The following is a 19,926-nucleotide window of genomic DNA, read 5'->3' as shown; positions in this document are numbered from 1 at the left end:
GCGGGACCTGGTTTGCAGACGGATACGCAATTGTGCCTCCAGTCTTAGGGCTCATGCACATGGCCATATGTATTTTGCGGTCCGCAAAACATGGATCCACAAAAAAATGGATGACATCCCTGTTGCATCAGTTTTTTGGCGGATCCATTGTAACAAGGCCTAGCCTTGTCCGCAAAACGGCCAAGAACAGGACATGTTCTATTTTGTTTGCGGAACGGACATGCGGACATACAGATACGCAATGCACACAAAGTAATTTTCTTTTTTTTTAAGCCCCATTGAAATTAATGTTTCTGTTTACAGACCTGTAAAAAAAAACTGAACGGAAACGGAAGAAAAATACGTTCGTATGCATGAGCCCTTAAGCTGCTAGGTCACAGAGATTAGCAGCATTGTTTTATTTATTCTGTTACATCGTGTTTTATACTCCAATCACACCCAAAGCTGCATTCTGAAGTGAGTGCAGATATTCTACAGTGCTGTGTGATTTACGGCTTGTTCACATCACCAATATGGATTCCGTTTTTGTTTTCCAAAATATTGGAAACCATAAGATGGAAGTCAAAATGAAAGCCTTTAAGAGGCATTCCATTTTGATCCGTCATAATAGAAGTCTATGGGCAGCATAACGGATCCGTGCTGGTTTCCGTTATGCAGAACGGAAAAAAAGTCCTGTCGGCAGAACTTTATTTCCGTTCTGGATAACGGGAACCATACGGATCCGTTATGATTTCCATAGACTTCTATTATGACGGATCAAATCAGAAAGCCTATTAAAGGCTTCCGTTTTGACTTCCGTCTTATGGATTCCGTTATAACGGAAAATATAAAACATAAATGGAATCCCTAATGGTGATGTGAACCTGCCCTTATTTAGTTACTTCATGGCATATACTCCAGTCACAAACTAAACTGGATTTGGAATTTTTACTGTGCATTATGGGAGCTCAGATGGCAATTATATAGTTAAAGAGGTATTCCGGTTTGAATGATTACTTTTATTTATGTAAAGAATACGATGTTGAAAAATTTTGCTCACAGACCGTCATTATATCCCTGTAGTAGCCTCTCCCTGATGAAAAAAAATGGTATGGCCCATTTTAGTCCTGTAAAATGCATCCATAGCAGAGCTGGATAGGACCAAACATGGCATCAGTCATGTGAGCCGTCATGTGACCCTCACAAGCATCATATGACTTTCAATTAACTGCCCAAGGATCTAACAGGTAAATAGTAGTTTACTGAGGAGCAGAACAGTATAGACAGTATTACTACCTGCAGCATCACCTCTTCATGTGTGTCAGAGTCTGTGTAGAAGCAGAACCTCTAAACGTTATTAACAACATCACCTACAGACAGGCAGCCATTTTAGGCCATGGATACATTATACAGGACTGATACATAGGCTATACCACTCTACTGCATATAGTGGTCAACTGTCTGGTATAAGAACAATATGTTTGCAGAATTTTAAATACATGTATATTAGAAACTTGTATGATTTCCTATTTGATAAAAAAGTACCATATTTTCGGAACTATAAGACGCACCTAGGATTTGGAGGAGGAAAATAAAAAAATATATATTTTCCATCAGGCCTCATCGCAGACCCCCATTCTTCAAGAGACCCCCAATCCTCATTAGACCCCAAAATCAGGCCTCCATTCTTCATCAGACCTCAGATCAGACCCCAAAATCAGACCTCCAAACTCCATCAGCCTCAGTCAGACCCCCCCAGCCTCCATTAGTCTCCCATCAGACCCCCCAGCCTCCATCAGCCTCACATCAGACCCCCCCAGCCTCCATTAGCCTCAGACCAGCCCCCCATCAGACCCCCGCCCTCATTAAACTCAGATCAGACCCCCAATCAGCCTTACATTGGACCCCCAGCCCCAATCAGCCTTAGATGGGACCCCACAGTCCCCATCAGCATCAGATCAGCCCCCATCAAACTGAGATCAGACCCCCATTAGACTCTATAAGCCTCAGATCAGACCCCCCCCCCAGCCCCACTCAGCCTCAGATTGGACCCCCAGACGCCATCAGCCTGCAGTAGCCCCCCCCCCCCCCAGCCCCCATCAACCTCAGATCAGACCATTTTAACCTCTGACCAAACCACCCCCCATTAAAAAAACTTACCTCGCTTGCTACAGGTGGCGCTGTATATCCAGGATTCACCGCTCCATCACTTCTTCCGGGTCCAGCTGTATACTGTGACCTGATGCACACAGAATGGATTAGACATGGACCAAAAATGCGGCTGTATGCATGACAGGCTGTCAGAATCAGTAAATAAGCATTGTGGGGGAAATTAATCAAGATCGTCGCTTTCTGCAAACTGGTGTAAATTTGTTGCAGCGGCTGAGCACACCTCTTTCCCGCCCTTGTTGCACCCCCCTTTTGGAAGTGTCACAAATATGCAGTTTGGGACTTTTTAACGCCACTTTTTCAGGCACGGGGAGATAATAAATCTCCTATATGTTAGAATGCTCAAGAAAGTAATATTATACAGTATATTGTGCAGTCTGGATCACTGGACACTCACTTCTAGGGAAAGTGTCTTTCAGTCAGTTCTGTGGTAGAAAGAAGTGGCGGATTATCAGAATGCTTGGACTATGAGATGGTGTATTATCAGAATGTTTGGACTATGAGACTGCGCATTATCAGAATATTTAGCCCGTGGGATGGCAGATTATCAGAATGCTTGGCCTATGAGATGAGGGATTACCAGAATGTTTGGCCTATGAGCTTGCAGATTATCAGAATGTTTGGTTTAAGAGATGGCAGATTATCAGAATGATTGGTTTATGAGATGGCAGATTATCAGAATGTTTGGCCTATGAGATTGCAGATTATCAGAATGTTTGGTTTATGAGATGGCGGATAATCAGAATGTTTGGCCTATGAGATGGCGGATTAACAGCATGTTTGGCCTATGAGCTTGCAGATTATCAGAATGTTTGGTTTATGAGATGGCAGATTATCAGAATGTTTGGCCTATGAGATTGCAGATTATCAGGATGTTTGGTTTATGAGATGGCGGATTATCAGAATGTTTAGCCTATGAGATGGTAGATTATCAGAATGTTTGGCCTATGAGATTGCAGATTATCAGAATGTCTGGCCTATGAGATGGCGGATTATCAGCATGTTTGGCCTATGAGATGGCAGATTATCAGAATGTTTGGTCTATGCGATTGCAGATTATCAGAATGTTTGGTTTATGAGATGGCGGATTATCAGAATGTTTAGCCTATGAGATGGTAGATTATCAGAATGTTTGGCCTATGAGATTGCAGATTATCAGCATGTTTGGTTTATGAGATGGCAGATTATCAGAATGTTTGGTTTATGAGATGGCAGATTATCAGAATGATTGGTTTATGAGATGGCGGATTATCAGCATGTTTGGCCTATGAGATGGCGGATTAACAGCATGTTTGGCCTATGAGCTTGCAGATTATCAGAATGTTTGGTTTATGAGATGGCAGATTATCAGAATGTTTGGCCTATGAGATTGCAGAATATCAGAACGTCTGGCCTATGAGATGGCGGATTATCAGAATGTTTAGCCTATGAGATTGCAGATTATCAGAATGTCTGGCCTATGAGATTGCAGATTATCAGCATGTTTGGCCTATGAGATTGCAGATTATCAGAATGTTTAGCCTATGAGATTGCAGATTATCTGAATGTTTGGTTTATGAGACGACGGATTATCAGAATGCGCGGTCACATTTTTTTCCATAACAAATACTCGGCTTTGAATCCGTATGACAAAACAAACACTAAAAGTCAGAAACCACCAGCTGTGCGCACAGACGTTCCCTGCAGAGCCATCCTCACAGCAACCGTGTGCAGAGCAGGTGTCTACAAAGTCACCACAGGATCCATCATTTCTGATCCTTCAGAGATGTCATAATGTTTCCACAAGCTTTATCATCACTGGCTATGTGTGGAGTGGTACGACGACGTCCACAGACGGCAGAAAATGGGGCCACGAGCAATAAACAAGTTAGGCGTCTCCCGCTTGCCATTAGAAGACCACTAGTAATTTTATCAAACATAAACTACTCACAAAAAGTTAGGGATATTTGGCTTTCGGGTGAAATTTATGGAAAACATAAAAAGCTCACGCTACAGTGATATTATATAACTTATATCAGTGATATGATATCAGCAGTTCAAATATATTTGGAGCTTTTTTTTCTTCAGGAGTAGTATGAATATAAAGCTTTATTCCGCCAGATTCTGCTCCTGCAGGCCCCCTTAAGGCACAGCTTCACTGTTTACATTGACAGCCCCTCTCCTTTGTGTTAGTCTCCAGGTTGGGTGTTACCACTGTCATTCAGAGCAGAGAGCAGAGAAGACTTCACAGTGAAGCTCCGCCTCCTAGGAGCAGAATAAAAGCTCATATTCACACGAGGAAAGGTCCCGCACTCCCCAGCCCCTACCTAGTCAGTTTTACATGCTAAAAACTGTTGCTTTGTTGGCAATTTTTTATGATTGCATTCTTCTCATTTTGGGGTAAAAATCATTTTTTCAACAGTTTTCATTCCAAATTTTCAGCTGCAACAGAATATATTTTCAAAAGGGAAGGGAATAGTTTCACATCTCCGGCAGCATTTCCATCAGGCTGTTCCGGCAGAGAACAGCCTGCCGGAATTTTCCGGATCCGACGCTGCCACATGGAATACATTAACCATAATGGGGTCCAGCGGAGATCTGGCCACAATCTGGCAAATATGCCGAGAATTGGCCAGACAGAAACGCTGGAGGAACTGGCTGCTGAATCACAATACCGGAGATGTGAAAGTATCCTTAAAGGCTATGGACACTTTTGGGGGCATTTTTTTATTATTGCATTCTATTCATTTTGGGGTCAAAAATATTTTTTATGAAAATTTTCAACATCTTTTCCTTTTCCTCTAAACACTCATTTAAGCTGAATTGTGATCAAACTGATAAGAATGTAGCTTTAATAAGTGTTTATGAGCTACAGACTGAGCCATCAGAGCAGCTCTCTGACAGATTCACTGAGAAGGAGAAGCAACAGTCTGCAGATGCACTGAAAGCAAAAGCTGTAAAAGAAAAGTTATTGACATTTTCCATAAAAAACTATTGATAAAAAAATATTTTTAGCTCAAAATGAGTAGAATGCAATAATAAAAAATTCTCTCAAAGGTGTCCATAGCCTTTAAAGGGAACCTGTCATCAACTTTATGCTGAGCTCACTGAGGGCAGCATAAAATAGCGACAGAAATGCTGATCTCAGTGGGGTGTTACGGCATCACAATCATTGCAGCTCAGGCCTTGAAAAGAGTCACATCTACCTGAGAAGAGTCCTGGCTAGTCATAATCTCCTGCTCTCCTCGCCATCTGCTGATGATTGGCAGTTCTCTCCTAGAGAGAAAGGGAGAAAAGTACGTAGAAGACATCAGCAGGTGGGCGAGGAGAGCAGGAAGTCATGAATAGCCAGGACTCTTCTCAGGTGGCCGGAACTCTTTTGAAGGCTCTTTTCCAGGCCCAGTCTGCAATGATTGTAATGTTGGTTCTCGGCAACCACTTACTTTTAAACGACAGACTCACCAGTCTCTACTTTATGCTGCCGTTAGTATGGGCAGCATGACGTTGATGACAGGTTCCCTTTAATTCTCCCTGTCTTCTGTCACAGCTGGGGGGGGGGGGGGGATGTTAAACATTACTTTCCCAGCTTCTACAGAACAACTTTATGGTATTGACAGGAAGCATTCGGAGAAGGAGGGGTTACTAGTGAAGAGAGTGGCTAGAGGTGGAGAAGAGCGCCAAGGAGTGAGGCTAATAATATAGCTCCACATCATAATGTGTCTGTGACTTGCAGACCTGACCTCCAGCCACACCACTGTCCCTACTTACTTGAACAATATGCCCTAAACGGCGGCCCCCAACTGGGCGACAGTCCCTGACCTAAGTGTGCAGGACTTACTTAGGGAAGAAAAAGGGGAAGTCAAAACCAGAGAATAGCGTCAGAACCAAGGAGGAAATAAACACAGAGTAATATATCAAGCAGACAAGTCAAAACCAGGAGGTAACGTCAGAATCAGCAGTCAGAGGCGAAATCACTAAGGCGGAAGGTCAGAAGTCCAGGAATCTGGCGTCCCTGCTCCCTGATAGGTCAATCAGCATCACTGGCAGCAGGGCTGGTTGTCATGGTAATGGAGTGACGCCAGCAGCGCCGGACTTGCCACATGAGTGCAGACGGGTAAGTACCTGACAGTGACAGTGTCATGGCGCAGTCTTGTAGAAATGTTGCCTTCACATGTACAAAGTAGTAGGACAAGTGTAACTATATAGGGCGCAAAGGTAGCAGTCACCCCTGGGCCAACCCGTATGTGGGGACCAAAGACTCTGTGCCAGTATTAGAAATGGTAGATGGGGGCTTTTTACAGATTTTAGATTGAGGCCACAACACTGACTTATAGCTCCGGATGGAGATGTCAGGACTGAGGTGTCATTACACTTGCTGCACACACTGCAAGTCTACACATGACAATCTGTTTTCCAGATACAAGCTGAACATTTTTATAAAATTCCCTAAGCGATTGGCACATTAATTTTTTTCGTCAGAACATTTGACCAGATGTCAGCCGGTGCTAATTACCACTCATCAATACACGTCTACTGGGGCTTCAAAGAACCCGTCAAATTTTGCATCTCTTCTGGCCACAAAGAGGTTAAACGACTTTAATTTTCTTGGTCAAACACCCCAAATCTTTGTGATTTCAGTCTTCCAGCTTGAGGTTGACAGCTCTGTATAATGGTGACTTACAGATAAATGAGGGAGATTTGAAGGTTAGTTGAATTTTTTCCCTTGCAGAGGTTTTGCTGCTTTGTGGAGCGCTCTTCTGCCATCTAGTGGACATTGCAGGTCACATTATGTCTCGAGAAATGTCGCTCTAGTGAAAATGAACTGTTCGGAAAAGGTTTTGCATGGTATTACTGGATACTGTTCTTATGACTATACGTCTGTGTGCAATGCCAAGAGCAGGTTCAAGGTCTGTAGACGGCATCATTTTTAAAGGAAAATAATTAATAATTTGTCCATACTATAATATATCATCTTACAACATTAAATTACAGTACTATACAATAATCGCATAATACTGCCATATAGTGCTCACATAAAACTGCCATACTAAAATATACCATCTTACCGAATTACAAAATAGTACTATGCAATGCAAACCTAATACTGCCAGATAGTACTCATATAATACTACCATACTATACCATCTTGCAGTATTAAATAACAGTAACATACATTGCTCACATAATGCTGCCAGATAATACTCATAATACTGCCATACTATACCATCTTACAGTATGAAATAACAGTACCATACAGTACTCAGATTATACTGCTGTACTAAAATATACCATCTTACAGTATTAAATAACAGTACCATACAATGCTCCCATAATATTGCCATGCTATAATACACTATCTTATAATACTGCCATACTATAATATACCATTTTACAGTATTAAATAACAGTACTATTCAATGCTCACATAATACTGCCAGATAGTACTCACATAATACTGCTGTACTAAAATATACCATCTTACCGTATTAAATAACAGAACCATACAATGCTCACATAATACTGCTAGAGAGTACTTACATAATACTGCCATACTACAGTATTAAATACCAATAATGTACAGTGCTCCCATAATACTGCCATATAGTGCTCATACATCATTGCCTTACAGTGCTCACATAATACTGCCAAACTATAATATACCGCCCTACAGTGCTCGCAAAACATTGCCATACAATGCTTACATATTGCTGCCATATAATGTTCACATAATACTGCCATATAGTATTTGCAGAGCATTGCCACATAGCGCTCTCATAATACTGCCATACTTTCATATGCTATTTTATAGTGGGAATCAAAAGTAGCTTATAGTGCTCACATAATTCTGCCATACTATAATAAACCACCCTACAGTGCCAACATAATACTGCTAATACTGCCAGATAGCGCTGACAAAACAGTGTCAGTAAATAATACAACTGCTGACAGTTTATCAGTTTGAGATGGTTTGTCAGAGGGTTACATGAGGTGGGTTTTAGAGGTTGGGGCTTTGGGGTAATTGCCACTTTGCCCCTTCTATGATCCTGCCCTAGTATCAGGTGAAAAGTCACCTCCCACGAGGACAGAATCTTGCGGCTGATACTCCAGATGTGCCCTTATCGCATAGGATGCTACATTCTATATGTGACCTCTATAATATGGACGTCTGATTCCTGCCTTTTATTTGGCTTGAACGGTGGGACACAATAGACATGGAAGTGGTTGTCTGCATCGCCACCTAGTGGTCACACTTGTTTTTCCTTTTAAGTTATGGTATCTGCAAAATTCCCTAATAGAGAGAGCTGGTGGCTACAACCTGAAGACTGAGGGGTCCATCCTGTGTCCACATAAAATGTCCTGCCCAGCCACACTGTAAGGCCACGCGGCCCATGTGCTGTTTGAAGAAACATCAGGCTCGTGAGCTGTGCACACTGTCAGTAAATGGAAGCAGTCTCATTTCCATGCCGGAGCTGAAAAAGCTCTTTAGACCTTATACTTCTCAGAGCTGAGGGTTTGTTACTATGAGCCTAGCCTAGACAATCCTCTGTGGCCAACACAGTCTGGACTCCAGACTGATACATTTTAGCTGCACTGTTACATTGTAGCAAACCTGCGCGACTGGATACTGGGACAATATTAAGGCTGTATAGGTATAAACAAATTCACTGACAGCAAGAAGAGATCTTGAGAAGGGTGAGAAATAGAAACACAAAGCATGTTAGAAAAATACATGACCTTTCATTATTGTGTGAAAGCTGACAGGTCTGAAGTCTCCTGGTCCAACATCACTATACATAGTAGTCTCCCAGAGAGTCACATAACAGGAGCCATTGTAATAGTATAGACACTATTTTAGGAAACCGCTTTTAAGGCTACATTCACACTGGCCTTTTGGCTTTCTGTTTGTGAGATCCGTTCAGGGCTCTGACAAGCGGTCCAAAATGGATCAGTTTGCATTATAATGCTTTCTGAATGGAAAAGGATCCGCTCAGAATGCATCTGCTCTTTCTCCATTCCGCTTTGGAGGCGGACACCAAAACACTGCTTGCCGCGAAACTGAGCCAAACGGATCCGTCCTGACACACAATGTAAGTCAATGGGGACAGATCCGTTTTCACTGACACAATCTAGCACAATAGAAAACGGATCCGTCCTCTATTGATTTTCAATGGTGTTCATGACGGATCTGTCTTGGCTATGTTACAGATAATACAAACGGATCCGTTCTGAACGGATGCATGCGGTTATATTATCTGAACGGATCCGTCTGTGCAGATCCATAATGGATCCGAACCAAACGCGAGTGTGAAAGTAGCCTAAGCAATTTACAGACATATTCTGTAAAGTAGCAGAAATGTGGAGTTCCCCTTTAAGAAGCAGGCTGTGCTGCTTGGTTGCTCACATAATGTTAAGTGCTACGGCAGCCATAATGTCACAGACGGAAGTAGCAGGATGAGTTACACTGCTGCCTCAGCACACAGCCTCTCCACCGTCTGCAGAGCTCACATCATTCTTCTGAGCTGGAGGCTTCCCAGATCCTCAAGAGTCTCTGACTGGTCTCAGCACAACCTGCAAACACATACTGTACATACACACAGAGAATACATACATACAGTACACATACATACAGTACATACAGAGAATACATACATACAGAGAATACATACATACAGTACATACATACAGAGAATACATACATACAGTACACACAGAGTACATACATACAGTATACATACACACAGAGAATACATACATACAGTACACATACATACAGTACATACAGAGAATACATACATACAGTACATACAGAGAATACATACATACAGTACATACATACATAGAATACATACATACAGTACACACAGAATACATACAGTACATACAGAGAATACATACAGTACATACATACATAGAATACATACATACAGTACATACATACAGTACACACAGAATACATACATACAGTACACATACATACAGTACATACATACATACATACAGTACATACAGAGAATACATACATACAGTACATACATACACACATAGAATACATACATACAGTACACATACATACAGTATGTACATACATACATTACATACACACATACAGTACATACACACATAGAATACATACATACAGTACACATACATACAGTATGTACATACACACAGTAAATACATACATACATACATACACACATACAATACATACACACATAGAGTACATACATACAGTACATACATACAGTACATACATACAGTACATACACACATACAGTACATATACAGAGTACATACATACAGTACACATACAGTGCATACACACATACAGTACATACAGTACAGACCAAAAGTTTGGACACACCTTCTCATTCAAAGAGTTTTCTTTATTTTCATGACTATGAAAATTGTAGATTCACACTGAAGGCATCAAAACTATGAATTAACACATATGGAATTATATACATAACAAAAAAGTGTGAAACAACTGAAAATATGTCATATTCTAGGTTCTTCAAAGTAGCCACCTTTTGCTTTGATTACTGCTTTGCACACTCTTGGCATTCTCGTGATGAGCTTCAAGAGGTAGTCACCTGAAATGGTCTTCCAACAGTCTTGAAGGAGTTCCCAGAGATGCTTAGCACTTGTTGGCCCTTTTGCCTTCACTCTGCGGTCCAGCTCACCCCAAACCATCTCGATTGGGTTCAGGTCCGGTGACTGTGGAGGCCAGGTCATCTGGCGCAGCACCCCATCACTCTCCTTCATGGTCAAATAGCCCTTACACAGCCTGGAGGTGTGTTTGGGGTCATTGTCCTGTTGAAAAATAAATGATGGTCCAACTATACGCAAACCTGATGGAATAGCATGCCGCTGCAAGATGCTGTGGTAGCCATGCTGGTTCAGTATGCCTTCAATTTTGAATAAATCCCCAACAGTGTCACCAGCAAAGCACCCCCACACCATCACACCTCCTCCTCCATGCTTCACGGTGGAAACCAGGCATGTAGAGTCCATGCGTTCACCTTTTCTGCGTCACACAAAGACACGGTGGTTGGACCCAAAGATCTCAAATTTGGACTCATCAGACAAAGCACAGATTTCCACTGGTCTAATGTCCATTCCTTGTGTTCTTTAGCCCAAACAAGTCTCTTCTGCTTGTTGCCTGTCCTTAGCAGTGGTTTCCTAGCAGATATTCTACCATGAAGGCCTGATTCACACAGTCTCCTCTTAACAGTTGTTCTAGAGGTGTGTCTGCTGCTAGAACTCTGTGTGGCATTGACCTGGTCTCTAATCTGAGCTGCTGTTAACCTGCGATTTCTGAGGCTGGTGACTCGGATGAACTTATCCTCCGCAGCAGAGGTGACTCTTGGTCTTCCTTTCCTCGGGTGGTCCGCATGTGAGCCAGTTTCTTTGTAGCGCTTGATGGTTTTTGTGACTGCACTTGGGGACACTTTCAAAGTTTTCCCAATTTTTCGGACTGACTGACCTTCATTTCTTAAAGTAATGATGGCCACTCGTTTTTCTTTACTTAGCTGCTTTTTTCTTGCCATAATACAAATTCTAACAGTCTATTCAGTAGGACTATCAGCTGTGTATCCACCTGACTTCTCCACAACGCAACTGATGGTCCCAACCCCATTTATAAGGCAATAAATCCCACTTATTAAACCTGACAGGGCACACCTGTGAAGTGAAAACCATTTCAGGTGACTACCTCTTGAAGCTCATCAAGAGAATGCCAAGAGTGTGCAAAGCAGTAATCAAAGCAAAAGGTGGCTACTTTGAAGAACCTAGAATATGACATATTTTCAGTTGTTTCACACTTTTTTGTTATGTATATAATTCCACATGTGTTAATTCATAGTTTTGATGCCTTCAGTGTGAATCTACAATTTTCATAGTCATGAAAATAAAGAAAACTCTTTGAATGAGAAGGTGTGTCCAAACTTTTGGTCTGTACTGTACATACAGTACACATACATGCACACATACAGTACATACGTACATATAGTACACATACATACAGTACACACATGCAGTACATACACACAGTGCATACACAGAGTACATACATACAGTACATACATTACATACAGTACACATACATACATACAGTACATATATACACACATACAGTACATACACACACACTACATACACACATACAGTACACATACATACACACATATAGTACACATACGTACATACCATACATACACACATACAGTACATACATACACACATACAATACATACATACAGTATATACATACATAGAGTGTGTACATACATATACATACAGTACATGCATACAGTATGTACATACAGTACATACATACACACATACATACAGTACATACATACAGTACATACATATAGACATACATATAGACATACATATATATACAGTACACACATACATATATACAGTACACATATACATACATACAGTACATAAATACCTACACATACATACAGTACACACATACATACAGTACATACATAGACAGACATACAGTACATACATACAAAAGTACATACATACAGTACATACACACATATATACAGTAAGCACATACATACAGTACATAAATACCTACACGTACATACAGTACGTACATACAGTACACACATATATACATTACATACATACAGTATGTACATACACACATACATACAGTACGTACATACATGCAGTACATACATACAGTACATATATACAGTACATACAATACATACATGCAGTACATACATACACATACATTCAGTATGCACATACAGTACGTACATACATACAGTACACACATACATACAGTACGTACAGTACATACATGCAGTACATACATACAGTACATACATGCAGTACATACATACAGTACGTACATACAGTACACACATACAGTACGTACAGTACATACATGCAGTACATACAGTACGTACATACATACACACATACATATATACATGCACACATACATACACGCTTACACACATACACCACACCCACACATACAGTACACACATATATACAGTACATACATATAGTACATACATGCAGTACATACATACACATACATACAGTACATACATACACACATACAGTACATCCTACAGTACACACATACCTACCGTACATACATACAGTACATACAGTACACATATACATACAGTACATGCAGTACATACATGCATACAGTACATACATGCAGTACGTACATATAGTACGTACATACATACACACATACATATATATATACATACACATGCACACATACATATATATATATATATATATATACATACACATGCACACATACAGTACATAAACGCACACCCACACATACACATGCACACACATGATATCTCTGAGGTTGTTAAAAAAAATCTAGTCAGTCACTTGTTTCTGGTAAAGTTGGGTGATGACGACCAATATGGCTGCCATGAGAGACATTAAAGGACATCTGTCATTAGTTTTGTACCTATGACACTGGCTGACCTGTTGCATGTCCGCTTGGCAGCTGAAGGCATCTGTGTTGGTCCCATGTTCATATGTGCCTGCATTGCTGAGAAAAGTTATTATACAGACGTGGACAAAATTGTTGGTACCCTTTGGTCAATGAAAGAAAAAGTCACAATGGTCACAGAAATAACTTTAATCTGACAAAAGTAATAATAAATTAAAATTCTATAAATGTTAACCAATGAAAGTCAGACATTGTTTTTCAACCATGCTTCAACAGAATTATGTAAAAAAATAAACTCATGAAACAGGCATGGACAAAAATGATGGTACCCCTAACTTAATATTTTGTTGCGCAACCTTTTGAGGCAATCACTGCAATCAAACGCTTCCTGTAACTGTCAATGAGACATCTGCACCTCTCAGCAGGTATTTTGGCCCACTCCTCATGAGCAAACTGCTCCAGTTGTGTCCGGTTTGAAGGGTGCCTTTTCCAGACTGCATGTTTCAGCTCCTTCCAAAGATGCTCAATAGGATTGAGGTCAGGGCTCATAGAAGGCCACTTTAGAATAGTCCAATTTTTTCCTCTTAGCCATTCTTGGGTGTTTTTAGCGGTGTGTTTTGGGTCATTGTCCTGTTGCAAGACCCATGACCTGCGACTGAGACCAAGCTTTCTGACACTGGCTAGTACATTTCTCTCTAGAATTCCTTGATAGTCTTGAGATTTCATTGTACCCTGCACAGATTCAAGACACCCTGTGCCAGACGCAGCAAAGCAGCCCCAGAACATAACAGAGCCTCCTCCATGTTTCACAGTAGGGACAGTGTTCTTTTCTTGATATGCTTCATTTTTTCGTCTGTGAACATACAGCTGATGTGCCTTGGCAAAAACTTCGATTTTTGTCTCATCTGTCCACAGGACATTCTCCCAGAAGCTTTGTGGCTTGTCAACATGTAGTTTGGCATATTCCAGTCTTGCTTTTTTATGATTCGTTTTCAACAATGGTGTCCTCCTTGGTCGTCTCCCATGTAGTCCACTTTGGCTCAAACAACGACGGATGGTGCGATCTGACACTGATGTTCCTTGAGCATGAAGTTCACCTTGAATCTCTTTAGAAGTCTTTCTAGGCTCTTTTGTTACCATTCGGATTATCCGTCTCTTAGATTTGTCATCAATTTTCCTCCTGCGGCCACGTCCAGGGAGGTTGGCTACAGTCCCATGGATCTTAAACTTATGAATAATATGTGCAACTGTACTCACAGGAACATCTAGTTGCTTGGAGATGGTCTTATAGCCTTTACCTTTAACATGCTTGTCTATAATTTTCTTTCTGATCTCTTGAGACAGCTCTTTCCTTTGCTTCCTCTGGTCCATGTCGAGTGTGGTACACACCATATCACCAAACAACACAGTGATTACCTGGAGCCATATATATAGGCCCAATGGCTGATTACAAGGTTGTAGACACCTGTGATGCTAATTAGTGGACACACCTTGAATTAACATGTCCCTTTGGTCACATTATGTTCTGTGTTTTCTAGGGGTACCATCATTTTTGTCCATGCCTGTTTCATGAGTTTATTTTTTTACATAATTCTGTTGAAGCATGGTTGAAAAACAATGTCTGACTTTCATTGGTTAACATTTATAGAATTTTAATTTATTATTACTTTTGTCAGATTAAAGTTATTTCTGTGACCATTGTGACTTTTTCTTTCATTGACCAAAGGGTACCAACAATTTTGTCCACGTCTGTATACAAATGAGCCTCTAAGAGCAATGGGGGTGTTACCGTTACACCTAGAGACTCAGTTCTATTATATATTACTGCACTGTTACATTTCACAGATAGCTAGGGTGCTGCAGCACAGACTATTTTAGGGGATGAATAAACTGGCCTTGTCAAAGGCAGTAATTGATGGAAAAAGTGACCTGTGACAATGTTAGTGAAGAACTGGCTGCATGTGACAGGAGCAGTATCATCATGTGAGGAGGGGACTGATCACAGACTGATAATTACACAGTGGAATGAGCAGACCTTCTCAGCAGTGCAGAGTATTTCAGGAGGAGCGTGCTGATCTCTCATGTGGAGGGGGTGACCTGTCCGCTCATGAGACGGGAGCAGTGTCATGATGTCAGGAGGGGAATGGAGACAAGTAGAAGTCAGACTGATAATTACACAGTGGAATGAGCAGGCTTCCTCAGCAGTGCAGAGTATTTCAGGAGGAGTGTGCTGATCTCTCATGTGGAGGGGGTGACCTGTCCGCTCATCTGACGGGAGCAGTGTCATGATGTCAGGAGGGGAATGGAGACAAGTAGAAGTCAGACTGATAATTACACAGTGGAATGGGCAGGCTTCCTCAGCAGTGCAGAGTATTTCAGGAGGAGTGTGCTGATCCCTCATGTGGAGGGGGTGACCTGTCCGCTCATGTGACGGGAGCAGTGTCATGATGTCAGGAGGGGAATGGAGACAAGTAGAAGTCACAGACTGATAATTGCACAGTGGAATGAGCAGACTTTCTAAGCAGCACAGTGTATTTCAGGAGGCGTGTGCTGATCTCTCATGTGGAGGGGGTGACCTGTCCGCTCATGTGACGGGAGCAGTGTCATGATGTCAGGAGGGGAATGGAGACAAGTAGAAGTCAGATTGATAATTACACAGTGGAATGAGCAGACTTTCTAAGCAGCACAGTGTATTTCAGGAGGCGTGTGCTGATCTCTCATGTGGAGGGGGTGACCTGTCCGCTCATGTGACGGGAGCAGTGTCATGATGTGAGGAAGGGAATGGAGACAAGTAGAAGTCAGATTGATAATTACACAGTGGAATGAGCAGGCTTCCTCAGCAGTGCAGAGTATTTCAGGAGGGGTGTGCAGATCACATGGAGCAAGGCCTCAGACAGTATGTGTCTCACACAATTCTCTCTTTTTTGCAGGTTATTCACTGGAATTCTCCCAAAAAGCTGAGAGTCAAAAACAAACACGTGGAATTCTTCCGGAATCTGTACCTGACGTTCCTGGAGTATGACGGGAACCTCCTGCGCAGGGAGCTGTTCGGCTGCCCCAGCGAGACCGACGTCAACAGCGAGAATGTCAGTGATAGGAGGGTTTGTTGCGCTGTAATATTCTCTATGTGTTCAGTGGTCAAGCGCTCTTCTTGCTGTCATTGAATGGAAACATTCCTGCGTGCATCAAGAGGCTGAAAGCCTGGACAGACCTAGCACCCCTGACAGATGACTAGACAATCCTCTGTGAGGCCAGCACATCAGCAGCATAGACCCCTCGCTTCCTGATCAGCCGTTCCAATGTATCAGCGCAGGTGACATGTATCACAGAGGGCTGTCTAGACTGAATGCACATCTGTATAGGTTTATAGTCGCTGGATATAAACAGTGTACTCATTGACAGCAAGCAGAGATCTTGAAAAGCAAGCAACCAAATTAAAATGCAAAGTAGATTATAGTCTCCTACCATTCTGCTTGGCATACACTGTGGGCTGCCATCTTCCCATGGACCCTGAATGGGGGTATGAATAGCCCCACCCCATGGGCACCTTCCTCTTTAATTACATTTGCCCTCGCCTGCATTCAATTACCTGACCCTGGTAGCCTTGGCACGCTCTTCTCATGTTGAACTTTCCTCCCCAGCCCTGGAGATGCCATCACACCAACCTCTGCGTCCTGACCGGCTTCAATGTTTTTAATTTTTATGACACAAAGATTGAGCCAAGTGTGCACAATGCCATCTGTTGGCGCTGCCCCCTGTGCCCCCTCCCCCACACATCACAACATCATTGCATATTCATGACTTATCGTACGCTGAGCTTCCTCTCGCTGTGTGCCGACAACATGGGGCATCGTACACAATGCACAGCTGATATCACTCATCAGACCCCTCCACTGCCTGGCATCCAGGACCATCCGTCGCTGCCAGTGCCGCTCTTCTACATGACTGGGTGCCACCACCTTCTTGTATTAAGCTAAATAATGCCAACGTAGCAGAGCTGAGTTTGTTAGTGGACGTCTTGGAGCTGCTTTGTTTGTAGATAACATTTTATGATACCACTGTGAGTTCTGCCAAGTGGAACCTCAGCTCTGCATCTGACATCTACACCAGACAAACCGTGTATGACAAACTCAGCACAACTACAACTGACAAGCCCAACTCTCCTATATCTGGCAGTCTGAGCACAGCTACATCAGTAAAGAGCTATATTGGACAAGCTCACTTCTCTTGCATCTGGGAAACTCATCTCAACTACACCTGACAATCTTAGATACTGTACAACACCTCTGACCACATCTGGGAAGCTGGGCTCTGCTACACAGCTGGATAAAAGCTCTTCATATTGGTCTGGACTGTTGTAAGGGGGTGGCGCTCATTGAAGGGGTGGGACCTAAATTTACATGGTCTCCATTACTGTCAGAAGTGGGGAAGGCTCCTGTAGCTCTAGAAGGGGGAAGTGGAGGGAAATAAATGAATACCCCCGGTAAATATGTAGATTACCATGCCTTATTGGGGTTGTCCCATGAACAATATCCGACGCCTGGCTCTGAATAGTTTTGTAATAAAAAATGTAGTATAGCCACTAAATTGAATAAAATGTAATTGTAGAGCGCCATCTGCTGTTTTTTTTCATTGTCCACCTATTCAGTTGGTCGCACATGCTCAGTTCCATCCTTCCACTGCTACTAGCTGTATCTGCTGTTAGAAGCTGTGATATTTAAAGGGAGAGAGCTGCAATATAAAGGACACACCCTGAGCTGTGATAGGGAGAGAGCTGCAGCAGAAAGAACATGCCCTCTGAGCTGTGATAGGGAGAGAGCTGCAGCAGAAAGAACATGCCCTCTGAGCTGTGATAGGGAGAGAGCTGCAGCAGAAAGAACTTGCCCTCTGAGCTGTGATAGGGAGAGAGCTGCAGCAGAAAGAACATGCCCTCTGAGCTGTGATAGGGAGGGAGCTGCAGCAGAAAGAACATGTCCTCTGAGCTGTGATAGGGAGAGAGCTGCAACATAAATAACGTGTCCTCTGAGCTGTGATAGGGAGAGAGCTGCAGCAGAAAGAACATGCCCTCTGAGCTGTGATAGGGAGAGAGCTGCAGCAGAAAGAACATGCCCTCTGAGCTGTGATAGGGAGAGAGCTGCAGCAGAAAGAACATGCCCTCTGAGCTGTGATAGGGAGAGAGCTGCAGCAGAAAGAACATGCCCTCTGAGCTGTGATAGGGAGAGAGCTGCAGCAGAAAGAACATGCCCTCTGAGCTGTGATAGGGAGAGAGCTGCATAGAACCCGCCCCTCCCCCAGCCCCCCGACCTGTCAGCCTGAAATAAATATAGCGGAGCAATGAATGTGACGATCTCTGGATCCATGTGAGGTAGATCCCATAAATCATGAAATAACCCCTTTAAATGTTTAGAATATGCATTTTGGGGACTCATCCCACACTCACACAATTTCCTGACATCTGTTAAGCATCTAGTTATACATTAATCTAAGACTGCAGTGCAAAGCATGGTGGATAGACCGGCAGTTAGAACCTCTGATAAGACAAGTGGTGGACTTGAGATCTGTGCCTTCAAGAGATAATGTAGCTAAGCTGGTGCCATGGATTACAGCTGTTCTTTTGGGAAAAACTTAAAAGCACCAGCAGTAGGACCTACCTTCACAGTCCAGTCAGTTCCCTTGAAGAACATAACTACCAGGTAGAGATCAGTGGCATAACTAGAAATGACTGGGGAAAATTTTTGAACGACCAATGCGCTTCCCCCCCAGAAACCTCTTTGGCTAGTCAAGATTGCTCTCTCAGTCCTGGCCCGGAACCCGCTCTGTCTGTTTCTTACACGTATATACTGTATGTCATGACACTGTCATTGTATAATACCGTGGTAAAATCTTATAGTCCTCCTCCTGGGTGTGCCCCTTCTGAGATTGGGCTCCGTAGCAGCCCCTTCCCATGCTTCCACTGTAGCTACGCCACTGGTAGAGATCAGACAAAAACTCCTGACGATCTCTAAATCGCCCCCTGGTGGTCTTGAGCTTTACTGCATATTTTTGAATGTTTTTGGTTTGTGAGTATTTAGATTTTGGTAATGAATGTTAAGATGTGTTCATTAGTTTGTGACCTCCTTCCTTGTAAGTTAATCACTGCTGGTGATGAAAGGAAGTATCCTATCCTTCTAGAAGTTCTTATATTGCAGGCTGTTTACAGGTCGGCCATTCATCTGAAGCCTCTGATTTCTAGCAGCTACTTGTGAATAAATAAAACATCAAAGAGTCTTCCCTCGTGTCGTCTGGAAATATTACTAATTACTACGGGATATGTCCTTAAAGAGTCTAAATCGTAA

The 19,926-nt window shown here is 42.4% G+C and overlaps 1 protein-coding gene across 2 annotated transcripts in view; it reads left to right on the top strand.

The window, feature by feature from the left end:
• The window catches only part of LARGE1 (LARGE xylosyl- and glucuronyltransferase 1), a 537,914-nt gene that overhangs the window by 495,420 nt on the left and 22,568 nt on the right, over positions 1–19,926 (top strand). For both annotated transcript variants that reach the window (XM_044281208.1, XM_044281209.1), the window contains exon 10: positions 16,522–16,677. In XM_044281208.1, the coding sequence (XP_044137143.1) occupies positions 16,522–16,677 (156 nt within the window). The remainder of the gene's footprint in view (positions 1–16,521; positions 16,678–19,926) is intronic.

Source organism: Bufo gargarizans, chromosome 2 (assembly GCF_014858855.1).
Source record: "Bufo gargarizans isolate SCDJY-AF-19 chromosome 2, ASM1485885v1, whole genome shotgun sequence".
NCBI lineage: Eukaryota > Metazoa > Chordata > Amphibia > Anura > Bufonidae > Bufo > Bufo gargarizans.
This window is presented reverse-complemented; position numbering and strand designations above follow the sequence as displayed.